At 44.9% G+C, this 25,739-nt stretch overlaps 1 protein-coding gene across 1 annotated transcript in view; it reads right to left on the bottom strand.

The window, feature by feature from the left end:
- The window catches only part of LOC119979047 (transformation/transcription domain-associated protein), a 213,511-nt gene that overhangs the window by 14,466 nt on the left and 173,306 nt on the right, over positions 1–25,739 (bottom strand). The window contains 4 exon segments of the mRNA XM_038821026.1: positions 551–735; positions 2,132–2,349; positions 4,942–5,167; positions 22,533–22,794. Coding sequence (XP_038676954.1) covers positions 551–735; positions 2,132–2,349; positions 4,942–5,167; positions 22,533–22,794 — 891 coding nt within the window.

A 25,739-nucleotide genomic window follows, 5' to 3' on the forward strand; every position in this document is an offset into this window, starting at 1 on the left:
AATGGTAAAACTAGAACTAGGCCTTGTAGGAGGTAAATCTGGAGTACTTTCCCAAACAAAGGGTGGTAGAAATCTGTAACTTTCTATTCCAGCTGAAGGGGGTCAACTGAAACGGTCAAAACGGAGGTCGCAAGTTTTCTCCAGGTTTCTTGTACATCCACGATTTTAATACATCTGCCTTTGAGGTCCCAAGCGGCAGAACCTCCCTCCCAAAACCTCTCTACTCAGGTTGTCCATTAAAATCTACCACTTTTATCAAACTTTTAGTCTTTTCCCTAAAACCTCTAAATGTGGTTCCGCAAATTCTGTTTGATAATCACTCGGGAAACGTTTTGGGGCATTTTACTACATGAAAAGGTGCTACATAAACGCTATTTGTTGTTGTAAAGCTATCGAAGGTTAGCGAAATTATGTCGGTAAATGGAGATATGGTGCAGATCAACCATGATTTACGTGAACAGCAGAACAGACTCAAGGGGCTGAATGGTCTTCTGTTCCTATTAAACCACCCCAAATATGCAGCAAAAAGTTCCGTTTGCACATCTGGTACCTGATGACTTGCTTGGGTTCCTCTGGCCTGCACAGTAGCCAATCTGTCGTAGTAGCGGGATATAGGATTGTCATGTTCAATGCCCTTTTTGGCACAGCGTTGCTTGTAAATTTCCACAAGGGAAAGCGATGAAGGATTGTCTTCGACTAGCCTCATTTGAGGCGAAACTGCGACAACTCGTGGAACTGGAAAACAAAGGGAAATCACAAGTTGGACACCACTCATTGCAATTTCAGCTGGCACGATTCGCATAAATTGCCCTTGAAAACATGGAGTCTTGGTTCATAATAAAAAGGAGTGTTGGTGAACAGACCATTAGATCACAAGACGTAGGAGGAGTAGGCCATTCAGCCCATCGAGTCTTCATCACCATTCAATGAGATCATGACTGATCTGATATGATGAATGATAATACTCAACTCCACTTTCCTGCCTTATCCCCAATAACCCTGGATAAGGCGGGAAGGTGGGGTTGAGGATTATCATATAACCCTGGATTCCCTTACTGATCAAAAATCTGTCCATCTCAGCCTTAAAAACATACTGAGAATCCTATGTGTGTCAATAAGTTCGCCTCTCATTCTTTCCACTCCCCATAAGAAAATCCCTCCATGCCGGGGTCAACCTAGTGAACAGTTAGTAAAAACCAATGTCACCAAAGCAATTATTTGGGCAATACCTGTATTTTTGGGACTTGTGTGTGCAAATTGGCTGACACATTTCCAACATCCTGATGCCTTGATAGGCAGTGGATAAATACAAGTCATTTCCCGCATAGATCTTTCATTTAAATATTCTATCCACTCGAGGAGTTTGATGGACAAACGTTAACAGTAGCTATTTACTATATTACTATTTAAGTTTATATTATTTACTTTTTGCTCATAGGGCTGCTCATCTTTTATTAAAAGAAAATTGTTTGAGATGCTAAAAGCAATGTCTGATGTGATGCGTTCCCACTTTTAAAGACTGGAATAAGATTTCATGGAGGCACAGAGCATGTTCATTTGCTAAAAGCAGCTGCCAGATTTGTGCTTGCTTCCTGGCCCATTACCAAACGTTTACCTGGTTCTCAAGGCAAGGGCGCTCTCAAAAGGTAATGGAACTCAGCTGTGAGTGCGATCAAAGATACTGGAATCAAAAGAATTCCGGTATGAAGGATAGCAGGAATCCAAGAACATAAAAACGGTGACAGGTGGTGGGGGCTGGTATGCCAGATAGAGAATAATTTCCACTTGAACATAGGAAATGCAAACACACACGCACACAATTAGCTTCCAACTAACTTCAGAAATGTGTCTACGTAGCAATTAGACCTTGTGGTCCAAGAAGAACACAATAATTACATTTAACTGAACAACAGAATAATATTGTGCTTTAAATGGTATAATCTTGCAGTCAGTATATTAGTCAGTGCATTTTTAAATTTAGACTGAGGAACGATAATTGCATTAAGACTTGAGGAGGACTCGAGGGCATGCATGTCGACAAAGTATGAAAACATACACAGGCACTTTTGCTGCTTTCATCGACATTGCATCTATTTGTGTAGGAGGGCAGACACATTCCAGGACACGATACCTGTGAAGAATAGGTGCCTCTTTGTAGTCTCCTTTCTTTTCTCCAGGCAGGGGTTCAAGAGCCTCAGCAGTTGTAAAACACGCTCCTCCCGTCGAGACTCTGTTAGACAGGCGTCGTTCATCACCAGGTAGGGGTATATCTTGCCGTTGTGGCCCCGGATGTAAAGACGGCGAGCTGCTGTGTTGTGCTTCTGTACAATCTCGACTCTGGGCATGAACCTGGTGCACACAAGGACAATATTCAAAAAATAAAAGTTCCTGCAAGTTTCACAGTGGTGCACTGGATGATGCAGCACAGGAGGCAATCATCCGGCCCATTGTGCCGGTGTCAGTTGTAAGAAAGTCCTATCCAATTTGCTCCACTCATCCTGCTCTTTTCCAGTAGCGCTGCAAATGTTTCTTTTTCCAAGTATTTATCCAATACAATTGGAAGGTTACTGAATCTGCCTCCACCTTTTCAGACAACAAATTTCCAATTCACACAATGCTCTTTTAACAAAGAAAAATCTCATCTCCCCTCTCTGGCTCTTTTCACCTTAAATCTGTGTCCTCTCGTTACCAGCCCTCCTGCAACTGGAAACAAGTTTATGACTCCTCATTCACTCTAACAAAACCCCTCGTGACATGAACCCCACATGATTTTGAACACCACCATCAAACCTCTCCTTATATTTTGCTTTCCTGGCAAGATGGGAAACAAGCTTTAAAAATAATCCATGCTCACATCCATAATCGAGCACAACCCAGTTTCCCCCCCCCCCCCCCCCCCCCCCCATCTGCTCTGGTCAAACCACTCATGATTTTGAATGCCTCCATCACATCTCAACTGTCTCTTCTCGGAGGACAACAGTCCTAACTGAAATTCCTCATGCCTGGAACCATTCTCCTGAATTTTTTCTGCACTCTCTCTCTCTAACGCCGTCACATCCTACCTGCAGTATGGTTCCCATAAAAGGGTGAAATACCCCAGTTGCGTTCTATACATTTTGCCCAACCATTCCACCATTCTATCCATGTGCTTTTCAAGCACCACACCATCCTCCTCATGGTTTACAATACTTTCAAGTTGCACATCATCCATAAATTTTGAAATTGTACCCCGCACATCAAGGTTCAGACCATCAAAATATATCAGGAAGAACAGGGGTCCGAACACCAACAACTCAGGATCTCATGGATGGATAGAAAACCTGCTGGGAAGACAGGAAACAAAGAGGAGGAATAAACGGGTCTTTTTCCAAATGGCAGGCAGCGACTAGTGGGGTACTGCAGGGATCACTGCTCGGATCCCAGCTATGCACAATATATATTAATGGTTTAGGCAAGGGAACTAAATGCAACATCTCTAAGTTTGTAGACTACACAAAACTGGGTGGGAGGGTGAGTTGTGAGGAGGATGCAAAGATGCTGGAGTGTGGTTTGAACAAGTTGAGTAAGTGACAAATGCATGGCAGATGCAGTATAATGCAGATAAATGTGAGGTTATCCACTCATGTACCAAAAACAGGAAGGCAGATTATCTGAATGCCTATAGATTGAGAAAGGGGAATGTGCAACGAGATCTGGGTGTCCTTGTAGACCAGTCACTTAACGTATGCATGCAGGTGCAGCAGGCCATAAAGGCAAATGGTATGTGGGCCTTCATGGCATCAACTCGGTTACTGTTTCCCCCTCCAAATCCTTTGATCTCTTTAGTCCCAAGAGCTATATCTAACTCCTTCATAAAAACAGATTGTTTTGGCCTCAAATGCCTTCTGTGGTAGCAAATTCCACGGGCTCACCACTCTCCGAGACCCTGGTTCTAGACTCCTGCGCAGGAAACATCCTTCCTGCATCTATCTTGTCTAATCCTGTTAAGAATTGTATTTAGAGGTTTCTATGAGATCCCCCCTTTCTTCTAAACTCCAGTGAATATAATCATAACCGACTCAATCTCTCCTCATAAGTCTGTTCCGCTATCCCAGAAGTTGGTCTGGTAAACCTTTGCTGCACTCCCTCTAGACAGAAAGAAGATCCTTCCTCAGATAAAGAGACCTAAACTGCACACAACATTCCAGGTGTGGTCTCACCAAGGCCCTGTATAATTGGAGCAAGACACCCCTCTCAGCTCCTATACTCGAATCCTCTTGCTATGAAGGCCAACATACTATTTTCCTGATTCACTGCCTGCTGCACCTGCCTTGCTTATTTACAGGTATCCACTTCCTGCATATATGGTTATCCAGGCCACAGGAAATGAGTTCACACATGTAACAGGATAAGCACATCAGGGGCCAAGGTTGTCCAGCCACTCCTTCAATCATTAGAGAATAAAACAGTGTAAAATTCTGACCAATTGCTCACTTTTCTTGTTCTGTTTGTCACTTAAATATAAAGAGGTTAGTTGAAATGCTTAACCCATATCACCTAATAAATTAAACTTTTAATTTCCTAACTTTAGAGAAAGGACAAACAAAGTTACAACAATCACCAAAGTACTCATGAACTTCCTGTGATGTCACAGCTTATTTACTTTGCTCTCTCTCAATTCAGTGAGGAAAATCTTGCATTGCTGACCAAGTCTTGAATGTTCCCACCAGTAGTAAAATGCTCTGCGCATCTTCCCTGTCCAACCCATTCATAATTTAGAAGACCTCTATTAGGTCACCTCTAAGTCTCTCTTGGTTGCCTGGCCGACTCCTGCTCCTATTCCTCATGCTCATCTGGAAGATACCAGAGAAGGTCATAAAAATCCGAACACAATGGGAAAAGAGACTTCATCAACTTAACAGCATTACACCATCACTGTAGGCATATCAAAGATCCACTAACCGTGCGATTTTGATGTAATAATGTGTTGGCTTAGGCATAAGGAACTCTCCCGGGATCTCCACGTCGGCTGTCTGCGCAGAGAAGTTACTGAGAAACCGACACTTCTCCTCAATCAGAAAGAATTTAGGCAGCTGCTTGGTCTTTGCCTCCAGAATCTTTATCCATTTCTTCAGCTTGGAAATGAGATTGTGAAGCTTCATTGAGCCTGGCACACTAAAGTCAAAATCTGCAACACAAATGGGGCACGTCAGCTGCATGGAAGATAAAATACACATAGGCTTCCATTTTCACCAGAAAGTCAGCTACCCTGACAGCAATAGGAACATAGGAACAGCAGTAGGCCATTCAGCCCATCAAGCCATTCAATACGATCACGGCTGGTTGGATACTTCAATGCCTTTTACACCCACTATCCACATAACCCTTTACATGATCAATCTCTGCTTTAAACATACTCACTGATTGAGTTCCCCCCGAGGTAGAGAATTCCAAAGACTCACAACCCTCTGTAAAGAAATTACTCATCTCCCAACCAAGGGAAACAGCTTACCTGCATTGACCCTGTCTATTCCTTTATTTGGTAGTTTTCAATGAGATTACCTCTCATTCTTCGAAACTCTAGAGAATATAGACACAGTTTGCCCAATCTCTCTTCAGAAGACAGTCCTGCCACCCCTGAAACAAGTCTGATGAACCTTCCCATTATGACAATAATAACCCTTCAGAGGTATGGGGATAAGAACGTTACACAATAGTACTCCAGGTATGGTCTAGCCAAGCCCCTGTACAATTGAAGCAAGACCTCTGTACTCAAATCCTCTTGAGATAAAGGCTAACACATTCCATTATCCTCCCCAACAGCTTGCTGCACTCGCATGCTAACCTTCAGTGACTTAGGAACAAGGACACCCAGGTCCCTTTGCACATCTATTGTACAGCCCATGTGTTCAGCTTGCAAGGTTTTGTGAATGTTTATAAACCTATTTTGTTGACTGACGATCTACATCTTGTATTGCAGTTTTCGATCAGGCAAGAGCAGTCTCAGTGACATTGGCTTTTGGCAAAAAGTCAAACACTCAGGTGGATTGTCAGTAGCTCAGCAAGGTACACACTGCTGCCTTCCCATCAGTCATTGCAGTAAAGGAACAGCTAGATAAACCTCTTTGAAAAACATGAAAACAGAGTGTTTAATGCAGCTGGTCACCTCTGGGTTTTATTCCGAAGGAGTTTGTAATTAACCTTCTAATGCCTCAAATCTTCAAAACCAACGCAGCTGATTCTCGCAATCGCTTTTGCTTCCGCATTGTGCAGTCCTGTTCCTTTGAACCAGGGAGCTTACTCTAAGTAATTAACTTGAAGGAGGCCACTTAGTGCCTTAATCTTAAGATTAGGAAACAAATGAAAAGGAAATGCCAGGCCTCTCGTATTTATCACTTTAAATTAATAATCGCATTTACTAATATGCAAATTTGTTAATAGCTGTAGGGATTCACCACAAAAAATAACCCAATGACATTACACATGGAAGAATGAATCAGTGAAGGCTAACCATTTGTGCTTTCCAACCACTCAAATTCCATTTAATAACATTAGAATTTAACATGTCCAGGCTCCAGAAACTGTAGCCCTAATCGTGGGCTTATTGAAAAACTGAGATTGTTGCATCTATCTGGGATAGAATTATGTTTTCCCACTGGTGGGTTGCTGATTTTGCTAGACTTGCTTTCGGGACTTCCAAAACCTCGCCAGCCATTATGCAACAAATAGTAGGAGCTGGATAAAGATCCACAGCCACACATCAACAGCAACTTCGATTTATATCGTGTCTTTAAAATTATAAAACATCCTAAGGCACATTACAAGAACTTTATTGGACAAAATCTAACACATAAGGAGATATTAGTGACCAAAAGCCAGGTCAAAGAGGTCAATTTCAAAACGAGAGAAGCCGGGTAGAGGAGCGTTTAGGGAATTCCAGAGCTGAAAGTACGGCTGCCATGATTAAAATTGGAAGTGCGCAAGAGGTGCAAATTGGAGGACAAGATCTTGGAGGGTTATTGGGTTGAAGGGGGTCACAGAGGTTACAATCCCAATTTGTTGAATTGAATACGTATTCTAGAAGGCTGTAAAGTGCTCAGGCGAAAGATGCGGTGCTGTTCCTAGAGGACAGAAAGGTCAGAGAATTAAAATGACAGGCACCTGGAAGCTCAAGGTCACACTTGCAGACTGAACGGAGATGCTCCACAAAGCCGTCACCCAGTCTACTTTGGAACAGTCCCACTAGGAATGCTCTAAAGGGACAGGGAGAGGATGGTTCCTAGAACTTGGGTTATTGGGTTGGAAAGTGAAACAACGGGAGCCAGAGAAAGATGAGAGCAGACGTGTGAAAAGAACAGACAAGGTGGAGTTCCTCTAAAGCAAAGCCACTGATCGTTTAAGCTCTCCTGCTCTCCACCCACCTCTGTTCTTCTCCCCACCCTCCGCCTTCCCAAAACTATTACCATTTTAAATTCTCCCAGTTCTGATGGAGGGTCCGAGACCTGAAGGGTTATCGCCGCTGCCTGACCTGCTGAGTATTTCCAGCATGTTCCGGTTATAATTCAGATATCCAGATGTAGAACTCTGCTTTTGCTGCTATTATTTTTTAAAACATTGCTTTTCTTTCTTCCAACATTTCACTGCAAAATGTGGTAAAATAATTAAACCAGGGAACTGCTGAAGATGTGCATCAGCAGCGGGATTCTCCTTTCTGGGGACTAAGTCCCCACGCCGGCGGGAGAACCATCGCCGAAGGGACTGCACGAGTTCGCGCATGTGCCGAAGGGCTGGCGTGATCTCGCGCATGCGCGGAACCGCCTGTGTATTTCCACGCATGTGTAGACTGGCCGGCGTATTTTGGCGATGCGCGGGGGGGTTCTCTTTGCGCCGGCCATGGCGGAGCCCTACAGGGGCCGGCGCGCAAGGAAGCAGTGCCCCCATGGCACAGGCCCACCCGCAGATCGGTGGGCCCCGAACGCAGGCCAGGCCACTATGCTGCCCCCCCCCCCCCCCCACTATGCTGCCAACGGCCCCCAACCAGCTTGGCGTGAACCCTGCCCCCGCCCGAAAACAGGTGCCAGAGAATACAGCAGGCAGCGTCGGTGCAGGATTCGCTCCTCTCTCTCTCTCTCTCTCCCCCCCCCCCCCCCCCCCCACTTCTGCTGCCAACGGCCCCCAACCAGCTTGGCGTGAACCCTGCCCCCGCCCGAAAACCGGTGCCAGAGAATACAGCAGGCAGCGTCGGTGCAGGATTCGCTCCTCTCTCTCTCTCTTCCCCCCCCCCCCCCTCCCCCACCCCCCCCCCCCCCCCCCCCCGGGTATTCTCCTAATTCTCCTACCCGGCGGGGTGTCAGAGAATCCCTTCCCCTGATGTCAAATTAACATAATAAAGATGGAAAACCCCAATTAATCTGCAAACCTTTTCTTCAACCAGTCTCATTGTATTCATCGGCAACTCCAAATTTGAGCCATGTCAGATGATAACTCACATCTAGGTCACACTCCCAATTTAAAATAATTCTACTTGCACTGAACCTATTCAAATAAATACACTATTTCAATTAGAAATCCCCAGCTCTCCAAGGCTTTCGATGCAGAATGTACATTCTTCCAGATGCTGAACCACAAACCACATCAAAGCACGTTTGTTACAATTGACACAGAGCCCCGGTTACTGTTCCCCAGCCCACAACAACGTTTATCGATAACGGCGTACTCTATTGCAAGGCATGACTCGAAGTGAAGCTCACATAACTGCAAAAATAGAAAAGCATTGAGGGGAGTGGAAATGATTCCATCCCTGCCAAGGCAAGTCATAGCAGAGATTATTACCCAAGTAATTAACATTATCTACATGCAAGGCAAGCCTTTTTCTATCTCTCAAATTGTATTATAAGCCTTTAGTTCCTTCGTCCAATTTATATTTCTTGGGAGTATTGGATTGGAAGTTGAAAAGCCATTAACACTGCTGCATTCAGTCAGTGTGAAAGGCTCGGAGCAAAAGGTTTTTAAACCTGCAAATGAGATTCTCTGTTCTGACAGGGAAGAATGAGGAAAGATCCTTATGCCTGACTGCCTAAAGGTCACAATACCCATCTACATCTAGAAAAGGTAACTGAGGCACTGAAGGGAAGACAGATGCGTACTGGGTTACAACAAAATTGCTCCGTTCCACCCGGTCAAAGGGAGTGTGCGCGGGGCATTTCGTCACATTGTCCCGCGTCAATGAAAGCCTGTGGAGGGTACTGTATTCTAGAAAATGATGCCACAAACAATGTTTTAAACATGGGTTCCAAAAGATACGGTGAAATCAATGGCGCCATTTTGTCACACCTAGTACACGTTTTCCAACCAATAAAACTGACCCACAAAACCTCAATTCCTCGCCAACCGACATCTTCCTCAACCAGCAAATTTACAACATTCAGTCCAGTATCTATACAATAAAACGGGAAGGTGGGCGGCACGGTGGCGCTGTGGTTAGCACTGCTGCCTCACGGATCCGAGGACCCGGGTTCGATTCCGCCCCTTGGCCGCTCTCCAAGTGGAGTTTGCACATTCTTGATGTCTGCGTGGGTCTCACCTCCACAGCTGCAAAAGATGTGCAGGGTAGGTGGATTGGTCATGCTAAATTGCCCCTTAATTAAAAAGGAAAAATAAAACGAGAACGTTGATTTATCTTGGGTTATGCTATAAACAAAGCTCTACAATGTGACACGGTTAACATTTGTGTGTAGCAGTGGGCATTTTCTTTGATCTAACACACCGCATTAGTGGCGACTAGGGGCTTTTCACAGTTACTTCATTGCAGTGTTAATGTAAGCCTACTTGTGACAATAAAGATTATTATTATTATAGTGCTATGAGACTAGAAATGCCGTAACTATAGCAGACCAAGCAGCATCTGTTTTAGAGAGAACCCGTTAACGTTTCAGCTTTGGGGTCTGAAGGTCAACATTAACTCTGTTTCTCTGGACTTCCGGTGGTGGCATGTCGGGAGAAGTTGCACATGAGGTAGCTCCCAACAGGGTACTTGATTTTCGGCCTTTCCCCTCACCAATTTCTGGATTTCTTTTTAAATGAAAAAATATTGGCCATGGCATTGAGATCTTCTGCGAAGTGGAAGGGAATACGGCAGGGAGGGAGGAGACAGAGTGTCTTTGTAGGCAGACCGCCTGCTCCTTTACATTACGGAACAAGTCTCCACTATGGATGAGATAATAAAGCTCCTTCGGAGTTTTGGTTCCTTTTCTGAGCATACGTTGAATCTGGAGAAGAGCGAATACTTTCCGGTCAATTCCCTGGGAAGCGAAGCCAATCTGGGGGTGTTACCGTTTCGTCTTGGCAGATCTAACATTTTGCTTCATAAACTGAGTTATGCTGGCCTGGTGAATGGCGCTCAATCAGACTTGCAAAAGTAGAATAACCTCCTCTTGTCCTTGGCAGGCCGGATCCAAACTATTAAAATGAATGTCGTAGACATGAACATACAGTGCAGATGGAGGTCATTCGGCCCATCAAGTCTGCACCGATCCCCTTTAAGCCCTCACTTCCACCCTATCCCTGTAACCCAATAACCCCTCCTAACCTTTTTTGGATACTAAGGGGCAATTTAACATGTCCAATCCACCTAACCTGCATGTCTTTGGACTGTGGGAGGAAACCGGAGCACCCGGAGGAAACCCACATAGGCACAGGGAGAACGTGCAGACTCCGCACAGAGAGTGACCCAGCCAGGAATTGAACCCGGGACCCAGGTGCTGTGAAGCCACAGTGCTAACCACTTGTGCTACCGTCCTGCCCATGTCCTCCTGAGGTTTTTATTTATTTTTCAACGTCTCCCCATTTTTCTCCCCCAAGTCCTTTGTTGGTTAACTAGTTGGTGTCCTCCTTTATATGGGCAGGCAAGACCCCAAGGATCTGCCAGTCACTTCTCCAGAAAGATAGACATTCAGGAGGTTTAGGGTTACCCAATCTGCTATTCTATTATTGGGTGGCCAACATTGAGAAGGTGTTGGGAGTGGGTTAGCGATCAGAGTTCCAAATGGGGATGGATAGAGGAGAATTCTTGTAGGGGCTCTAGTCTAGGTGCCTTGTTAATGACTCGCGTCTGTTCTCCCCTTCAAGATTTTCTTCGAACCCAGTCATGGTGCCCACATGAGGATGTGGAAGCAATTTGGACAACATGTTAAGCTTGGCTCCTTGTCGTTGTTAGCCCCTATTTGTGGCAACCATCTTTCTGCGAGGTCGAGTTAAGATTTGATGTTTAGTTCGTGGGAGGGAACGGGTCGAGAGAGGTTCTGGGACTTGTTTGTGCAGGGGCGGTATGGCAGTTTTGAGGCGCTATAGATGAAGTTTCAACCCTGTGGAAAAACTTGTTCCGATACTTCCAGATGTGTAACGTTGAGCGATAGACTTTCCCTCATTTGCTGTGTCACCACCCTCCTCCCTGATGAGCAGGATTCGGTCGTTAGCCGGGTCTGGTGAGGGGCGCATTTCAGGCATGGCCAGATCTCGGCAGCTTAGTCGGCCCCAGTGGATGAGATGAAGGCAAAGTGGGAGGGGAAATTGGGACCTGGTCTGGACGAGTTGGCGTGGAGTGAGGCCCTTTGCAGGGTAAACTCCACATCCTCCTGAGTGTGGCTCAGCCTGATCCAGTTTAAAGTGCTTCAGAGGGTTCACCTGACCAGGGCTCGGACCAGTGGTTCCTTTTGTGGAGAGGGAGGTGGTGGTGGTGGATGGAGTGGATGGAGGACAAGTGTGAGCGTTGTTGTTGGGCACTGGCTAATCACGCTCACATGTTCTGGATGTGTCCCAAGCTGTTAAGCTTTTGGGACTCTTTCTTTAACACCACGTCAGTAATTCTTAACGTCCAACTGGAGCCTTGTCCTTTGGTGGCCATTTTTCGGTATCGGACTTGCCGGTGCTACAGTCGGGGGTGAAGGCAGACGTTGTTGCCTTTGCCTTGTTAATAGCCCGGAGGCGAGTTCTGCTTGGGTGTAGGTCTCCTACTCCACCCAGTGCCTCGGCCTGGTAGGGTGACCTCATGGAATTTTTGCATTTGGAGAAGGTCAAATTCACCATCAGGGAGTGGGTTGAGGGGGGTCTACCTGAGTTGGCAGCCATTCATTAAATTTTTTAAGGAGTTAAATCACCGTCCGTTGTGAAGGGGCGGGGTTGGGGTGGCGTTACGGTTGGGATGGTGGATTCTTTTGGATGTGATCTGTATGGTTCGTTGTGCTTCTTTTATATTGCAACTTGTAGCATCTGTTTTTATATCTTCAATAAAAATATTTTTTCAAAACTGTTTTGCCCCAGCTGCTGAATATTTCCAGTATTTTGTTTTTATTTCAGATTTTTATTTCAGCCTCCGGGCTATTAACAAGGCAAAGGCAACAACGTCTGCCTTCACCCCCGACTGTAGCACCGGCAAGTCCGATACCGAAAAATGGCCACCAAAGGACAAGGCTCCAGTTGGACGTTAAGAATTACTGACGTGGTGTTAAAGAAAGAGACCCAAAAGCTTAACAGCTTGGGACACATCCAGAACATGTGAGCGTGATTAGCCAGTGCCCAACAACAACGCTCACACTTGTCCTCCATCCACCACCACCACCTCCCTCTCCACAAAAGGTCCCAGGTTCGATTCCCGGCTGGGTCACTGTCTGTGTGGAGTCTGCACGTCCTCCCCGTGTGTGCGTGGGTTTCCTCCGGGTGCTCCGGTTTCCTCCCACAGTCCAAAGATGTGCGGGTTAGGTGAATTGGCCATGATAAATTGCCCATAGTGTAAGGTTAATGGGGGGATTGTTGGGTTACGGGTATACGGGTTACGTGGGTTTAAGTGGGGTGATCATTGTTCGGCACAACATCGAGGGCCGAAGGGCCTGTTCTGTGCTGTACTGTTCTATGTTCTATGTTCTATATTCTAACTCCAACATCCACACTATTTTGCACGAGTGGCAGGCCTTGTGATGTATCCAGAGACAAAGGAAGTGGGTGGCTACGCCATCGATCAGGGAATAGTAGCATTGCGGTTATAATAATAATCTTTATCGTCACAAGTAGGCTTACATTAACACTGCAACGATGTTGCGGTGAAGATCCCATAGTCGCTACACTCTGGCCCCTGTCCAGGTACACAGAGGGAGAATCCAGAATGTCCAATTCACCTAACAAGCACGTCTTTCAAGTCTTGTAAACCGGAGCAGCCGGAGGAAACCCACGCAGACACGGGAAGAACGTGCAGACTCAACAGAGTGACCCTCAAGCCGGGAATCGAACCTGGGACCCTGGCGCTGTGAAGCAACAGTGCTAACTGTCACTTTTAAGGATTTATTATCATCGCGCTTGCCCTTCCTTCAGCCAGGTCTCTATTATAGCCACAACACTAATTCCAGATCACAATCTCCACCAGCAACTCAGCAATTTTGTATACCACACTCCATGCATTCACGTACATGTAACCCTGATTTAGACTCTTATTACTTTCGCCTTTACTCTAATCTCACCTATTAACTTACTATTCCCTATTTAAGTGTTATGTCTCTCCCAGGGTTTTGTGCACCTTGGTATTCTGCTCAGATATTTTCTCTTGGTTCCCAAACCGCTGGCGAGTTAGTTCAAACCCTCCCTACCAGCACCAACAAAATATCCCGCAAGGAACTCAGTGCCAGTTCAGCTGCAACACATCCGACTTGGGACAGGCCCCACCTCCACACAACCAGTCTCGATGTCCAAAGAATCTAAAGCCCTCCCTCTGATACCAACCTTCCAGGAACACTGGTCTTCCTTTCTAGTTCTGTATTCACTTGCAGATGAGCACCATGTTGTTTGTAGTTAGGAAGGCCGCAACTTCTGGCTGTTCACTCTCCGCATTCAGGGTGCTCTGCAGCTACTCAGTCAGACCGTTGACCCAGGCACCAGAGAGGCAACAAACCATCCTGGGTTTACATCTGTGGCCACAAATGGCCACCAAAGGACCTGTCTGTTCCATTAACTATTGAATCACCTCACTAATGCCCTTCTAGATTTTCTTGTATACTTCTGAAGAGCTGAGCCACCTGTGGTGCCATGGACTTGGCTCTGGCTGCACCCTCCAGATGAACCATCATGTCCATCAGTATATGGAAGTAACACTGTTTAGAGTGGGAGACTACCTACCTGTCCCTTATTGACTGCCTGGTACTCATCCATTCTCTCTCCCATGCCTAATCTTCAGCTGTAGGGTGACCACATCTATAAACATGCTAACCATGTAGCTCTCAGCCTCAAGGATACATTGCAGTAATGACAACTACTGTTTAAGTTCCAAAACCCGGAGCTCAAGCTCTTGCAACTGACAACCCTTCCTGTGCAAATGATTATCCAGGACACAGACAAAACCTTACCACTAGTAATACACTTTACTAGTAATAAGATAAACCCTACTAATACTTGACACACGTCACTAGTTGCAATTAACCTTACTTCAAAATGAAAGATAATACTCACCAGCTACTCACTTGTTCATTTTAGTACTTGATATTTTCATTGTTTTTAAAGTTCCAGTTGTTAATCTGCCCAGTCCGTCCCTAAGCAGCAACACTCACCAGCCAATCAACCTCAGAGTTTCCTGTGACATTACAACACGATTTCTGGACCTACAGACCGGAGAAGCTGGAGAGAGTTCGCTCCTCTCTCTCTCTCACTCTCCTCAAAGTCTTGACATGCTTGATGGCACCTCTAATCGAATTAGAAGTCGTTATAGGAAATGCAGATCGTGTCGGTGCCGCTCTTGTCTTGAAGTCAGAAGATTGTGGCTCAAATCCACTTGAGAATCTTAAGCATTAAAACTGGCTGATATTCCTGATTCTGTCGGAGGTGCTATTTTCAGAATACATTAAACGGAGGTCCCCACTGTCCTCTCAGATGGATGTAAAGATCTTATGACACCACCTTCTCTTTGAAATAGAGGGGGCACTCTTGATATCCAGCCAACGTCCCTAAAAACGCAGATGATCTGATCATTATCAATTATGAGAGTTTGCTGTGAGCAAATTGACTGCCACATTTCCTCCATTACAACAGTGGCTAAATTTCAAAAAGTACTTAATTGACTGTCAAGTACTTTAGGATGTCTTGGGGTTTATGAAAGGCACTACTGGAATGCAGGTTATTGCCTTTCCTGGTGACAGTAATCCATTAAAAGCAACTGTCCTTGTCTCGTTCATTAATCTGCACTCTCCATCCAATTCCATCATAAACCTTATGCAGTTTTACTGAAGGATAAAATAACAGCATTGAAGTATCCAGCGTGTGATAATTCCATACAACACTCAGCCTTGAAACGTGTTCTCCGCTTTAATAGCTTCTGACACTTTTTACAGCTCAAACAGCTCTGCAATAGCTGATTGAGAAGCTGTTATAATTGATCTATCTTACAGGGACACTCCTATCGGCTCCAGCTTATCCAATACAGAGACTCAGTTCCATGGCAAAAGATAATGGTCTCATTTTAAAACATTTCCATAGATGAAGGTATAAAAACCTCAGCTAACATACGTGACACCTTTGCAGTATTAAGGTTTTCCATTCTGAATGATGTTCTCATTTAGAGAGAAAAATCGGTTGTAGGTTATGTCTTTCATAATTCATCGTTGAACAGAGGACCAAATATGCAACGTTAAATGGTGACTGCTGTCTTTGGCTCGGAACTCAGAATAGAATCCCCTACAGTGCAGAACCCGGGTCTGCACTGACTCCAGGGTGGCACAGTGGTTAGCGCTGCTGCCTCACAGCGCCAGGGGCCCAGGTTCAATACCAGCCTTGCGTGACTGCTTGTGTCAAGTTTGCATGTTCTCCCCTTGTCTGCGTGGGTTTCCTCCAGGTGCTCCAGTTTCCTCCCACAGTCAAAAGGTTTGGTGGATTGGCCATGCTAAATTGCCCCGTAGTGTCCAAAGATGTGCAGGTTAGGTGGGGTTACAGGGACAAGCCAGGGGTGCGGTCCTAGGTAGGGTGCTCTTTCAGAGGGTCAGTGCAGACTCGATGGGACAATTGCCATCCTTATGCACTAAATTCTATGGTTCTAAGGACTCCAAAACTAGGCCCACGATCCCGTCTTACCACCATAAACCAGTGACCTTTTGGACACTTAAGGGGCAATTTAGCATGGTCAATCCACCTAACCTGCACATCTTTGGATTCTGGGACATGGGGAGAAAGTGCAAACTCCACAGTCACCCAAGGCTGAAATTGAACCCAGGTTCCTGGCGCTGTGAGACAGCAGTGCACTCTTTGCACCTACTGCTGTCTACGGCAACAAAGTTCCAACACTTTGGAGTTGGGAAACGTCACTGATTTACCGGACCATTGCCAGGGGCGAAGGCTCGTACAGCTGTTCTGCTGGTGCTGCAGCGGTTTCAACATCCTAATCCTAAATCAAGAGCTGCAGAGGTTGACTCTGGCTGGAGAAAGCAGAGGCCCCTGTTTACAGGGTTCCTGTTCAGTCTCGGACTGTCACAGACTGCACAAAGTGAAACGGGTTCAAAAACAGCACTCATCCTGGTTTAAAGATTCGTTATAAAAGGAGCGTGAGTTGCAACTCTCTAAGCACTGGTCATTTACCAAGGGAAGAAGCAGATAATAACCACTCACTCGGCCAACAACTCCTCTTTTGTCACGCTCTTGGGTTTAGCCTTTTTGTAATTAAAAAAACAAAATCATGCATTCGTGGTGGTGTCCCCCAGGATCTGGAAGCACGGACCCCTGTAGCGAATCTGTTACCATTATCAAAGCACCTAAATGGCTTATTTAGGAAACCGGAAAAAGCAAGTGAGACAAACATCAGAGAATGTGCACTTGCTAATGAGGACCGAATTCAAGAAATCAGAATGGTGGAAAATCATTCCACTTTGATGAGACAGAAAAATTCACAAATGCTTTAAAACCCATCACATCTTCCTCCAGATCCTTCCATTTCCCGGTTTAGCAGTTTTTAAAACACCTCTGATGTTCAGTTCTAGTTAGCATACACTTTGATTTTTAATCGGTTTGATTCAAAGCACGAGCAGACACCAGGACAAGCGATAAAACCCATCGCTAAGCACAGTACTGAAACGATGCAAGATAAAACCAGAGCAGAAACTCCCCTCAGGGTTACAGTACAATGTAAACACACTTTAAAAATGATTAAATATTATCTATATTTGGATCGCCCTACAATTTTTGAACAATCACCAACACACAAACTGTTTCACCATTATTTCTTTACCCGGATGACCATTGTCCATTGAATTCAATCATGTGGTTCAGAACACCCATTATTTACTGTCATGCAACTGTTGTGCCCCAGAGAGTACATCATGCCAAATGGATGTGCACAAGCTAGGTAGGTCACATTCATGACTCCAAGCTACTTTCAGGAGTACAATCAGCTCTTCCATTTACACAGAACCTTGACTGGAAACAAAAGCCCCCATATTCATCCATTATTACGCAGAAGATAACAAATCAGTCAAATTTAGCTTGCGTGCTCGCATGCTAGAAAACTGATGGCATAATCAGACTTCCAGCAGCACCCAGAGCTGCGCTGATATTTTATTAGCCTTTCCTTTACCTCATTTTATAGCTTTTTATTTCCGTGCTGGGTCTAGCCGCTTAGGTGAAACAGTACCTTTCTTGATTCATTAACTAGGTTACATTCAAAATATTTATTCGCCATGGTGGATGCCCCATCTAGTGGCTCATTTGGAAACAGAGGCTCAGATCAGAGAAAAATAAAACTTGCATTTATATAGCACCTTTCATGGCGCCCCAATGCACTTCACAGTGACTTTGGAGTATTGTTGAAAATGTGACAGCCAAGATGGACACAACATAGAACATAGAACAGTACAGCACAGAACAGGCCCTTCGGCCCTCGATGGTAGCATGGTGGTTAGCATAAATGCTTCACAGCTCCAGGGTCCCAGGTTCGATTCCCGGCTGGGTCACTGTCTGTGTGGAGTCTGCACGTCCTCCCCGTGTGTGCGTGGGTTTCCTCCGGGTGCTCCGGTTTCCTCCCACAGTCCAAAGATGTGCGGGTTAGGTGGATTGGCCATGCTAAATTGCCCGTAGTGTCCTAAAAAGTAAGGTTAAGGGGGGGTTGTTGGGTTACGGGTATAGGGTGGATACGTGGGTTTGAGTAGGGTGATCATTGCTCGGCACAACATCGAGGGCCGAAGGGCCTGTTCTGTGCTGTACTGTTCTATGTTCTATGTTGTGCCGAGCAATGATCACCCTACTCAAACCCATGTATCCACCCTACACCCATAACCCAACAACCCTCCCCCCCCCTTAACCTTACTTTTTAGGACACTACGGGCAATTTAGCATGGCCAATCCACCTAACCCGCACATCTTTTGGACTGTGGGAGGAAACCGGAGCACCCGGAGGAAACCCACGCACACACGGGGAGGACGTGCAGACTCCGCACAGACAGTGACCCAGCCGGGAACCGAACCTGGGACCCTGGAGCTGTGAAGCATTTATGCTAACCACCATGCTGCCCTTTTTGAGGGAAACAACAGGTTTCCCTCAAACGGCAATGAGATTCTGATCAGATCAGCAGTTTTAGTGATGTTGGTCGAGGGATCAATACTGGCCGGGTCATTGGGGAAAAAGCTTCACTATCCTGAAATGGGACCTGATCCCAACACCAACTGACGAGGAGCAGGAAACTCTCCCAGTGCCAACATTCCGCCCTCAGTAAAACAAACTGCAAAGTCAATCATTTTGCTATTTGAGAGAGACAGGTGGCATGTAATGGCTGCCACATTTGTTATCAGAAACATCACATAGAGCAAGTAACTCACTGCGTGAAGTGCTTGGAGACATTTCAAAGACATAATAAGGGTCGATATAAATGCTTTTCTGTCGTCATTCAGGTGACCATAATTTATAGCTTGCAGCCCTAGAGTCGAGACAGTGGGGAACATGAATAAAACAGATCGCACAAGTGCTTTGTTGCAGGACAAGGCTTTTTTGACCAGTGCTGACTTCCTTCTCCAATTCAGGAGAGTTCCCAGAGCAGAGGCCGGCATCAATTACTGACGACCATGTCAACCAAAGCAGCTGCTGTACAACATGCCACATCTAGATTACCAGTTAACAGCCGCCTGGCAAACATGATCACTTGAGGCAGTCAGCGAAGAATTCCATAGATTTCTTTCTCTCCTTATTGGCCCTGGGTTTCTTTTGTTGTCACTTTCAGGAAATGGGTTATCCGGAGAAGTCAAGATATATGCAGGCTAGTGAGAAGATGAATTCAAAAAGGTACATGTTGGCCCCCATAAGGCCTGTGAACCCTCGGAAAGGGTCAACACCCTCCCCTGAAGTAAGGAGAAATTTCTCAAGAGTCATCGAAGAAGTGATTGGTAACAAGCTGAATGATAGTTCACTCTGAGGAAGAATCATATCACAGATCATAGAATTTACAGTGCAGTAGGCCATTCGGCCCATCGAGTCTGCACCAACCCTTGGACTAAAAACGTTAATTCTGTTTCTCTCTTCACAGGTGCTGCCAGGCCTGCTGTGTTTTCCCAGCACTTGTTCCTATTTCAGATTTCCAGCATCCACACAGTATCTTGCTTTTATCTGATAGTTCATGTGTGATCTTCTTGATTGGCTGAGGGGGAGGGTCAAAGAAGAATTTCTCAGAGTATTTTTCCCCGATTAGCCTTTGGTCTTTGCTGCTTTTTCTCTCTTCCGGGAGATCACAAGGCCATGGGGAGGGGCGTGGCGGGGTAGGAAGCGTTTGATGGAAGAGGCAGGCGAAACGGAGCAGCTGACCTACCCGGCCCATCAATCTCACATCTCCATACGTCCACCAGTCGCATTATTGAAGAAACTAACCAGTGTGAATAGCCAGCAGCCCAAGGAGGCAAACATAAATGTAAAATGAGCAACTTCAGTGAGGCAGGGAGCTTTGTTTTATGGAATTAAACATAGACGGGGAATTCTTTGCACTGATTGTATGACCCTTTTTATTTCTTTACCTTTTACTGATGATCTGACGAGTGGAATTAATTATGCATTTGACAGCTCCCACTTCCTATATTTTATTCATGGGGTAGAAATTCAGATACAAACCGTTTTTATATTTGTTTAATTTCATTTTCAGTGTAAGGAAAACAATCTGCTTTCTAACACGAAGGACTCTGCTTGCTACATTTTAAAGAAAATGAACTGTATTCTCTTTTAATATATATTAGAAAGAATTAACTTCCGTTATAAAGTTTAATATGCTAGTTTAATAAAAATACGAAATCTACTTCTGTTATATAACACAAATTCTCATCATGATGCTATTAAATTAAACACTCACCAAGCTCCTCATTAGAAGCAATTGATGAAGCTTTGCAACGCTCCCTTTACTTCAGCTTTTTCCTCCATTTTAGCGTATTTTGTCTGCCAAAACTACAAATTCGGAGCAGGAGCAGAAGTAGGCCACTCGGCCCCTCGAACGTGCTCTGCCATTCAATAAGGTCATGGCTGATCTGGTTGTAACCTCAACCCCACATTCCTGCCCAGCCCCGATAACCTTTCACCCCTTTGCTTATCAAGAATCTAGCTATCTCTGCCTTAAAAACATTAAATGATTCTGCTCCCAATGCCTTTTGAGGAAGAGTTTCAAAGGCCTGCCATCCTCAGAAAAAAAATTATTTTCGTCTGTCTTAAATGAGCGCTCCCTTATTTCAAGCAGTGAATAGATTCGCCCACACGAGGAGACATCCTCTCCTCATCCACCATCAAGTGTGTTCGGTATCTTAAAGGTTTCAATAAAGTCGCCTCTTACTCTTCAAACTTCAGTGGATAACCTTTCCTCAAGACAACCCGCCCATTCCAGGCATTAGTCTCGTAAACCTTCTCTGAATTGCTTCCAGCACATTTACATCCTTGCTTAAATAAGGAGACCAATACTGTGCACAATACTCCAGGTGTGGTCTCACCAATGCACTGTACAACTGAAACATAACCTCCCTACTTTTGTAATCAATTCTCCTCACAATAAATGAGAACATTCTATTAGCTTTCCTAACTATCTGCATACTAGCCTTTTGCGATTCATGTACTAGGACATCCAGATCCTTCTGAATCACAGAGCTGTAATCTCTCACCATTAAGTCCTTTTTTATTTATCCTGCCAAAATGGACCATTTAACATTTCCCCACATAATCCTCCATTTGCCAGATCTTTGTCCACTCACTTAAGCTATCTATATCTCTTTGTAGCCTCCACAAGCCCTCTTCACAGTTTATTTTCATACCCCGTCAGCAAATTTTGTAACCTGATCTTCAGTCTCTTCATCCAAATCATTTATATAAAGTGGAAAAAGCGGAGGCCTCAGCACTGAACCCCGTGGCACACTACTCGTTACAACTTGCCAACCAGAAAGTGGCCTGTGTATGCCTCCTGTTTCCTGTTAGCAACCTTTGACCTGGCACCTTATCAAATGCCTTCTGGAAATATAAGTACAGCACATCCACCGGTTCCCCTTTATCCAGAGAACATTTTACTTCCGCAAACAACTGCAATAAATTGGTTAAACATGATTCCCCTTTCACAAAACCATATTGACTTTGTCTGATTGCCTTGAATTTTCCCAAGTGCCCTGCTATAACATCTTTAATAATATCTCCTCACATTCTCCCCACGGCAGGCTGCCTGACTTGTCTCCCTCCCTTTTTGAATTTGTTATTTTCCAATCTATTGGAACTTTCCCCAAATCTATGAAATTTTGAATAATTAAAACCCACGCATCAACCATTCCCATGTCACTTCTTTCAAAGCCCTAGTATGAAGTCCATTCGGACCAGAGGATTTATCAGCCCACAGACCCAACAATTTGCTCAACGTTATTTCCCCGGTGGCTGTAATTCTTCTGGGTTCCTCCCTCCCTTCCACTTCCAGATTTACAGCTGCATGGTATGGGGGGAGGCGGGGGGGGGGGGGGGGGGGGGGGGTGGCTTATAATTAAAAAAAAACGTTACAGGATAGAAATTACATTTGGTGCTGAGGTTTAAAGCTACATTCAAGTAGCACTCTACACCATATTACAGGAAAGGATAAGTTGATGAGGTTCAATGAAAAAGGTGCAAAGAGAAGGCTTTTGTGGAACATAAAATGCCAACATAGATCAGCCTTCTGACAACGGAAGATGGAAAATTAAGACTGAGGAAATTGGTCAGCAGTCCGGAATGCAACGAGCAGAGTGCAGCAGGCTGAAAAATGTTACAGAGATGGGGATAGGAGGATGACCAGTCTTGAAATTGCTGGGTGATTGGGGAAATTGCTGGGTGATTGGGGGATTCCTTAAATAAAAATCAATGATCTGAAGCCATCACTTTCCTCATGCCTAGAAACGTTGCCATACAAGATATAGGAGCAGAATTAGGCCATTTGGCCCATCAAGTCTGCTCCGCCACTTGATATGCTACTTTTCAGATACTGCCTGTCCTCGAGGTAGGCAACCTCACTGCCAAACCCAACATCTAAACTGCCAGATATTGCTGCAAACGGACTCGTCTTGCTCACCTGTTGTGAATTGTCCCTTGAGCTTCTGGAAGACCGGGTCTTGTGCTGTTGCCTGGGCCCTCCTCGCCAGAGACTCAGAGGCTGCACTGGAGAACATGGTGGACACATTGGATACATTTTCTAGACCAACTCCAAAAGTGCTCACAAGCTTCTTGACAAAGTTTAAGGTGTGAGGTGTGATTTTGGCATCAGAGACAGCTCCACTCTTCTCAAAAGCCACAGAATAGCACTTTGCCAGCCCTTGTTGTAGTTGTCTCAGCACCTGGGTACCAAAAAATCAAAATTTAGCTGTTACAGCACAATGCACGGAGATTCCCTCGATGCTCTTGCCTCTCCACAGAAGATTGTGGATTAACGTCTCACTTCTGATACCCCACACGGACACACCCAGGGAGTGCTGCACGGTCGGAGGCAGCATCTTTCAAATGAGACGTTAAACCGAGGCCCAGTCCACCCCCTCAGGCAAATGTATAAGAGCTCACAGACATTATTTCGAAGTGAAGCAGGATATTTATCACTGGTGTCTTGATCTATTTTTATCCCTCAACTATCATCACTAATAGAGATTATCTGGTCATTAACTCATTGCGGTTTGTTGGAGCTTGATATTCGCAAATTGGCTACCAAGTTCTCTGGATTACAACAGTGATGATACTTTATTATTTCATTGCATGAAGCTCTTTGGGACATCCATAGATCATAAAAGATGCTACATGCAAGTCATTCATTTTTCTAAGTAAGTCTTGATACTGTTCAAACTGGAAGCTGGCTGGGCTAGATAGAGAATGAAACACAATCAATATGTTTTTGAATCCAAAATCTAGGGACTCTGCATTCTAGTCAGGACACTGTGTGAGGGTTTCACTGCCTGATTGAACTATTATGCATCCCAGTTCCAGTGACCGAAGCATTTGGTGCTCAATTGAAACGCCTGCTTTTCCAGAAATATAGTTGATTAGCATATTGAAGATGTTGTGACAAGACAGCTAGACAGTGCAGCGCTCAGAAGAATCTGCAGTGAAATAAGGCAGCTCACATAGTAAAGTTTAAAGATGATCTTCACCGAGACCAAAGATCTCTTTCTCTTCCAAATACACCCCACTCCTCAACCCCCATTCCACCAAAAGGGTACAGCATTTCCCAATATACTAATGGGATCCAACATCTTACTATGTCTTGCTTGAAATCTCCCATGCTCCCGGCGATATGAGTGCAAAATCCAGGCCAACACTCCCAGTAAGAAGCATTGCTGCAAGTTGCATCCTTCAGGTGAGTTGTTCAACCTCTCAGATGGGCATAATGATTCTATGGCACCATTAAGAACAGAAGGAGAGTTCGCCCCAGATTCTTGGCCAATATTTACCCTTCAACAAAAGTGACTTAATAAAATTCTGGCCATTGACTCATTACTGTTTGTGGGATGTTGCTGTGCACAAATTAGATGTGGTGTTTTCCACATTACAGCAGCAACTACACTTCAAGGGAACTTCACTGGCTTTAAAAACATCTCACATTTATATAGTGCCACTCATGATGACTACAGAACACCCCAAAACACATTAGTCAATGAAGTAACTTTTAAGTGTAGTCACTGCTGTAATGCAGAAAACTCTTAAAACACTACATGATATAAATGCATGGCTTTCTTTCTCAGCTGCATTTAGAATTGGTTGGGGATGGTTTTCCGTGCAATCAGCACACTTTGGGGAAAGCAGCTTTGTTCTTGCACAATGCATTGCTTGGCCAAGTCTAAGGGCATGGCTTTGGGGGCAGCAGTGAGGAGGGAGTCAGATACATACAGATCCAGCCAGCTACAGTGAAGTGCATCAAATGCACAAATGGCATTAAATCGACAGTTCACTCCATAACAAGGCAGCGTGATATTACAGTCGAATCATTGTTATTTATCATACTGTGGTGTAAATGAGAAATTGTGTTCAATCAATGATTCCCAGTATCCAGTCGGTTTACAATCCGCACCCTAAACACTGGAATGAAGAAAAGCACAGCACAAATAAGAAAAAGATTATTTTCTTTTATATTTACCCCAACAAAAGAAGGCATACAACTATGCAATGAGGTGACACTTAGTGCAAAGCTCAATTCCACTAATTCTGGCAGATAATCGAAAAAGGTGAATTATTGGAGTATGTTTAAAAGTTCCACTTTGTAACAACCAAGATCCGCTGTCAGAGTTTAAGGTAGAGATTGAGCAGTTTTATGGTTTTCCGTCAGTTTCTGTTCAACATTCTGTTTACGTGTGTCTGCTGCCCCATAACAGGAGGTAATTGGTTTGCCCCTGAAGGGAAGAGGGGGTGGATGGCGAGGGGGTGAGACGATTTCACTTGCGGTAATATGCCAAGTGGAATATTTAGATTTCCCCCCCCCCCCCCCCCCAACTTTGAAGCTACAGCAGAAATGCCAGCTCATGCAGACATAGCTGGCATTAGCAATGATTCAAGCAATAATAAAAAAGAGCTTTGACAAAGGGTCATCTGGACTCGAAATGTTAGCTCTTTTCTCTCCCTGCCAGATGCTGCCAGACCTGCTGAGATTTTCCAGCATTTTCTCTTTGCTTAGCAACGATTCCCTGCTTCCCGCATTCTAAACTTGTGAGTAATACAATTTCTTCAACCGCCTCTTCGTTCTCGTAATTCCATCAGATAATCAGAGAGTTATGAGCAACTTCTTCCCTCTTTTTAAACAAATAGTCTTTGTTTATTTAATACTATTTAGATAGTTTATGCCAAACTTGATTAAAACTGTGGGGCCAGTGTCTGGGCAAAGTCCACAGTTACAGTGACGGTAGGATTTGCTTCAGCCATCCACCATCCTCAGAGACGATGTCCAAAAAGAGTGGGTCAAATAGTGATCCGACTACTAGAGACAGCTTTGCAGGTAAAAAATAAACTGCTTAGGAAAACTCGACATGAACCCTCCTGAAGGCAAAGAGAAAAAAATAAAAGACCATTCTTACGAAGGCGATGTTGCTCTTAAGCGGTTTATTAATTAAAACACACATGGTTATCAATGCTGGATGGGGCAGCATGATGGCGCAGTGGTTGGCACTTCTGCCTCACGGCGCTGAGGTCCCAGGTTCTATCCCGGCCCCGGGTCACTGTCCTTGTAGAGTTTGCACATTCTCCCCGTGTTTGTGTGGGTTTCACCCCCACAACCCAAAGATGTGCAGGCTAGGTGGATTGCCCC

The sequence above is a fragment of the Scyliorhinus canicula genome, chromosome 15, assembly GCF_902713615.1.
Source record: "Scyliorhinus canicula chromosome 15, sScyCan1.1, whole genome shotgun sequence".
NCBI lineage: Eukaryota > Metazoa > Chordata > Chondrichthyes > Carcharhiniformes > Scyliorhinidae > Scyliorhinus > Scyliorhinus canicula.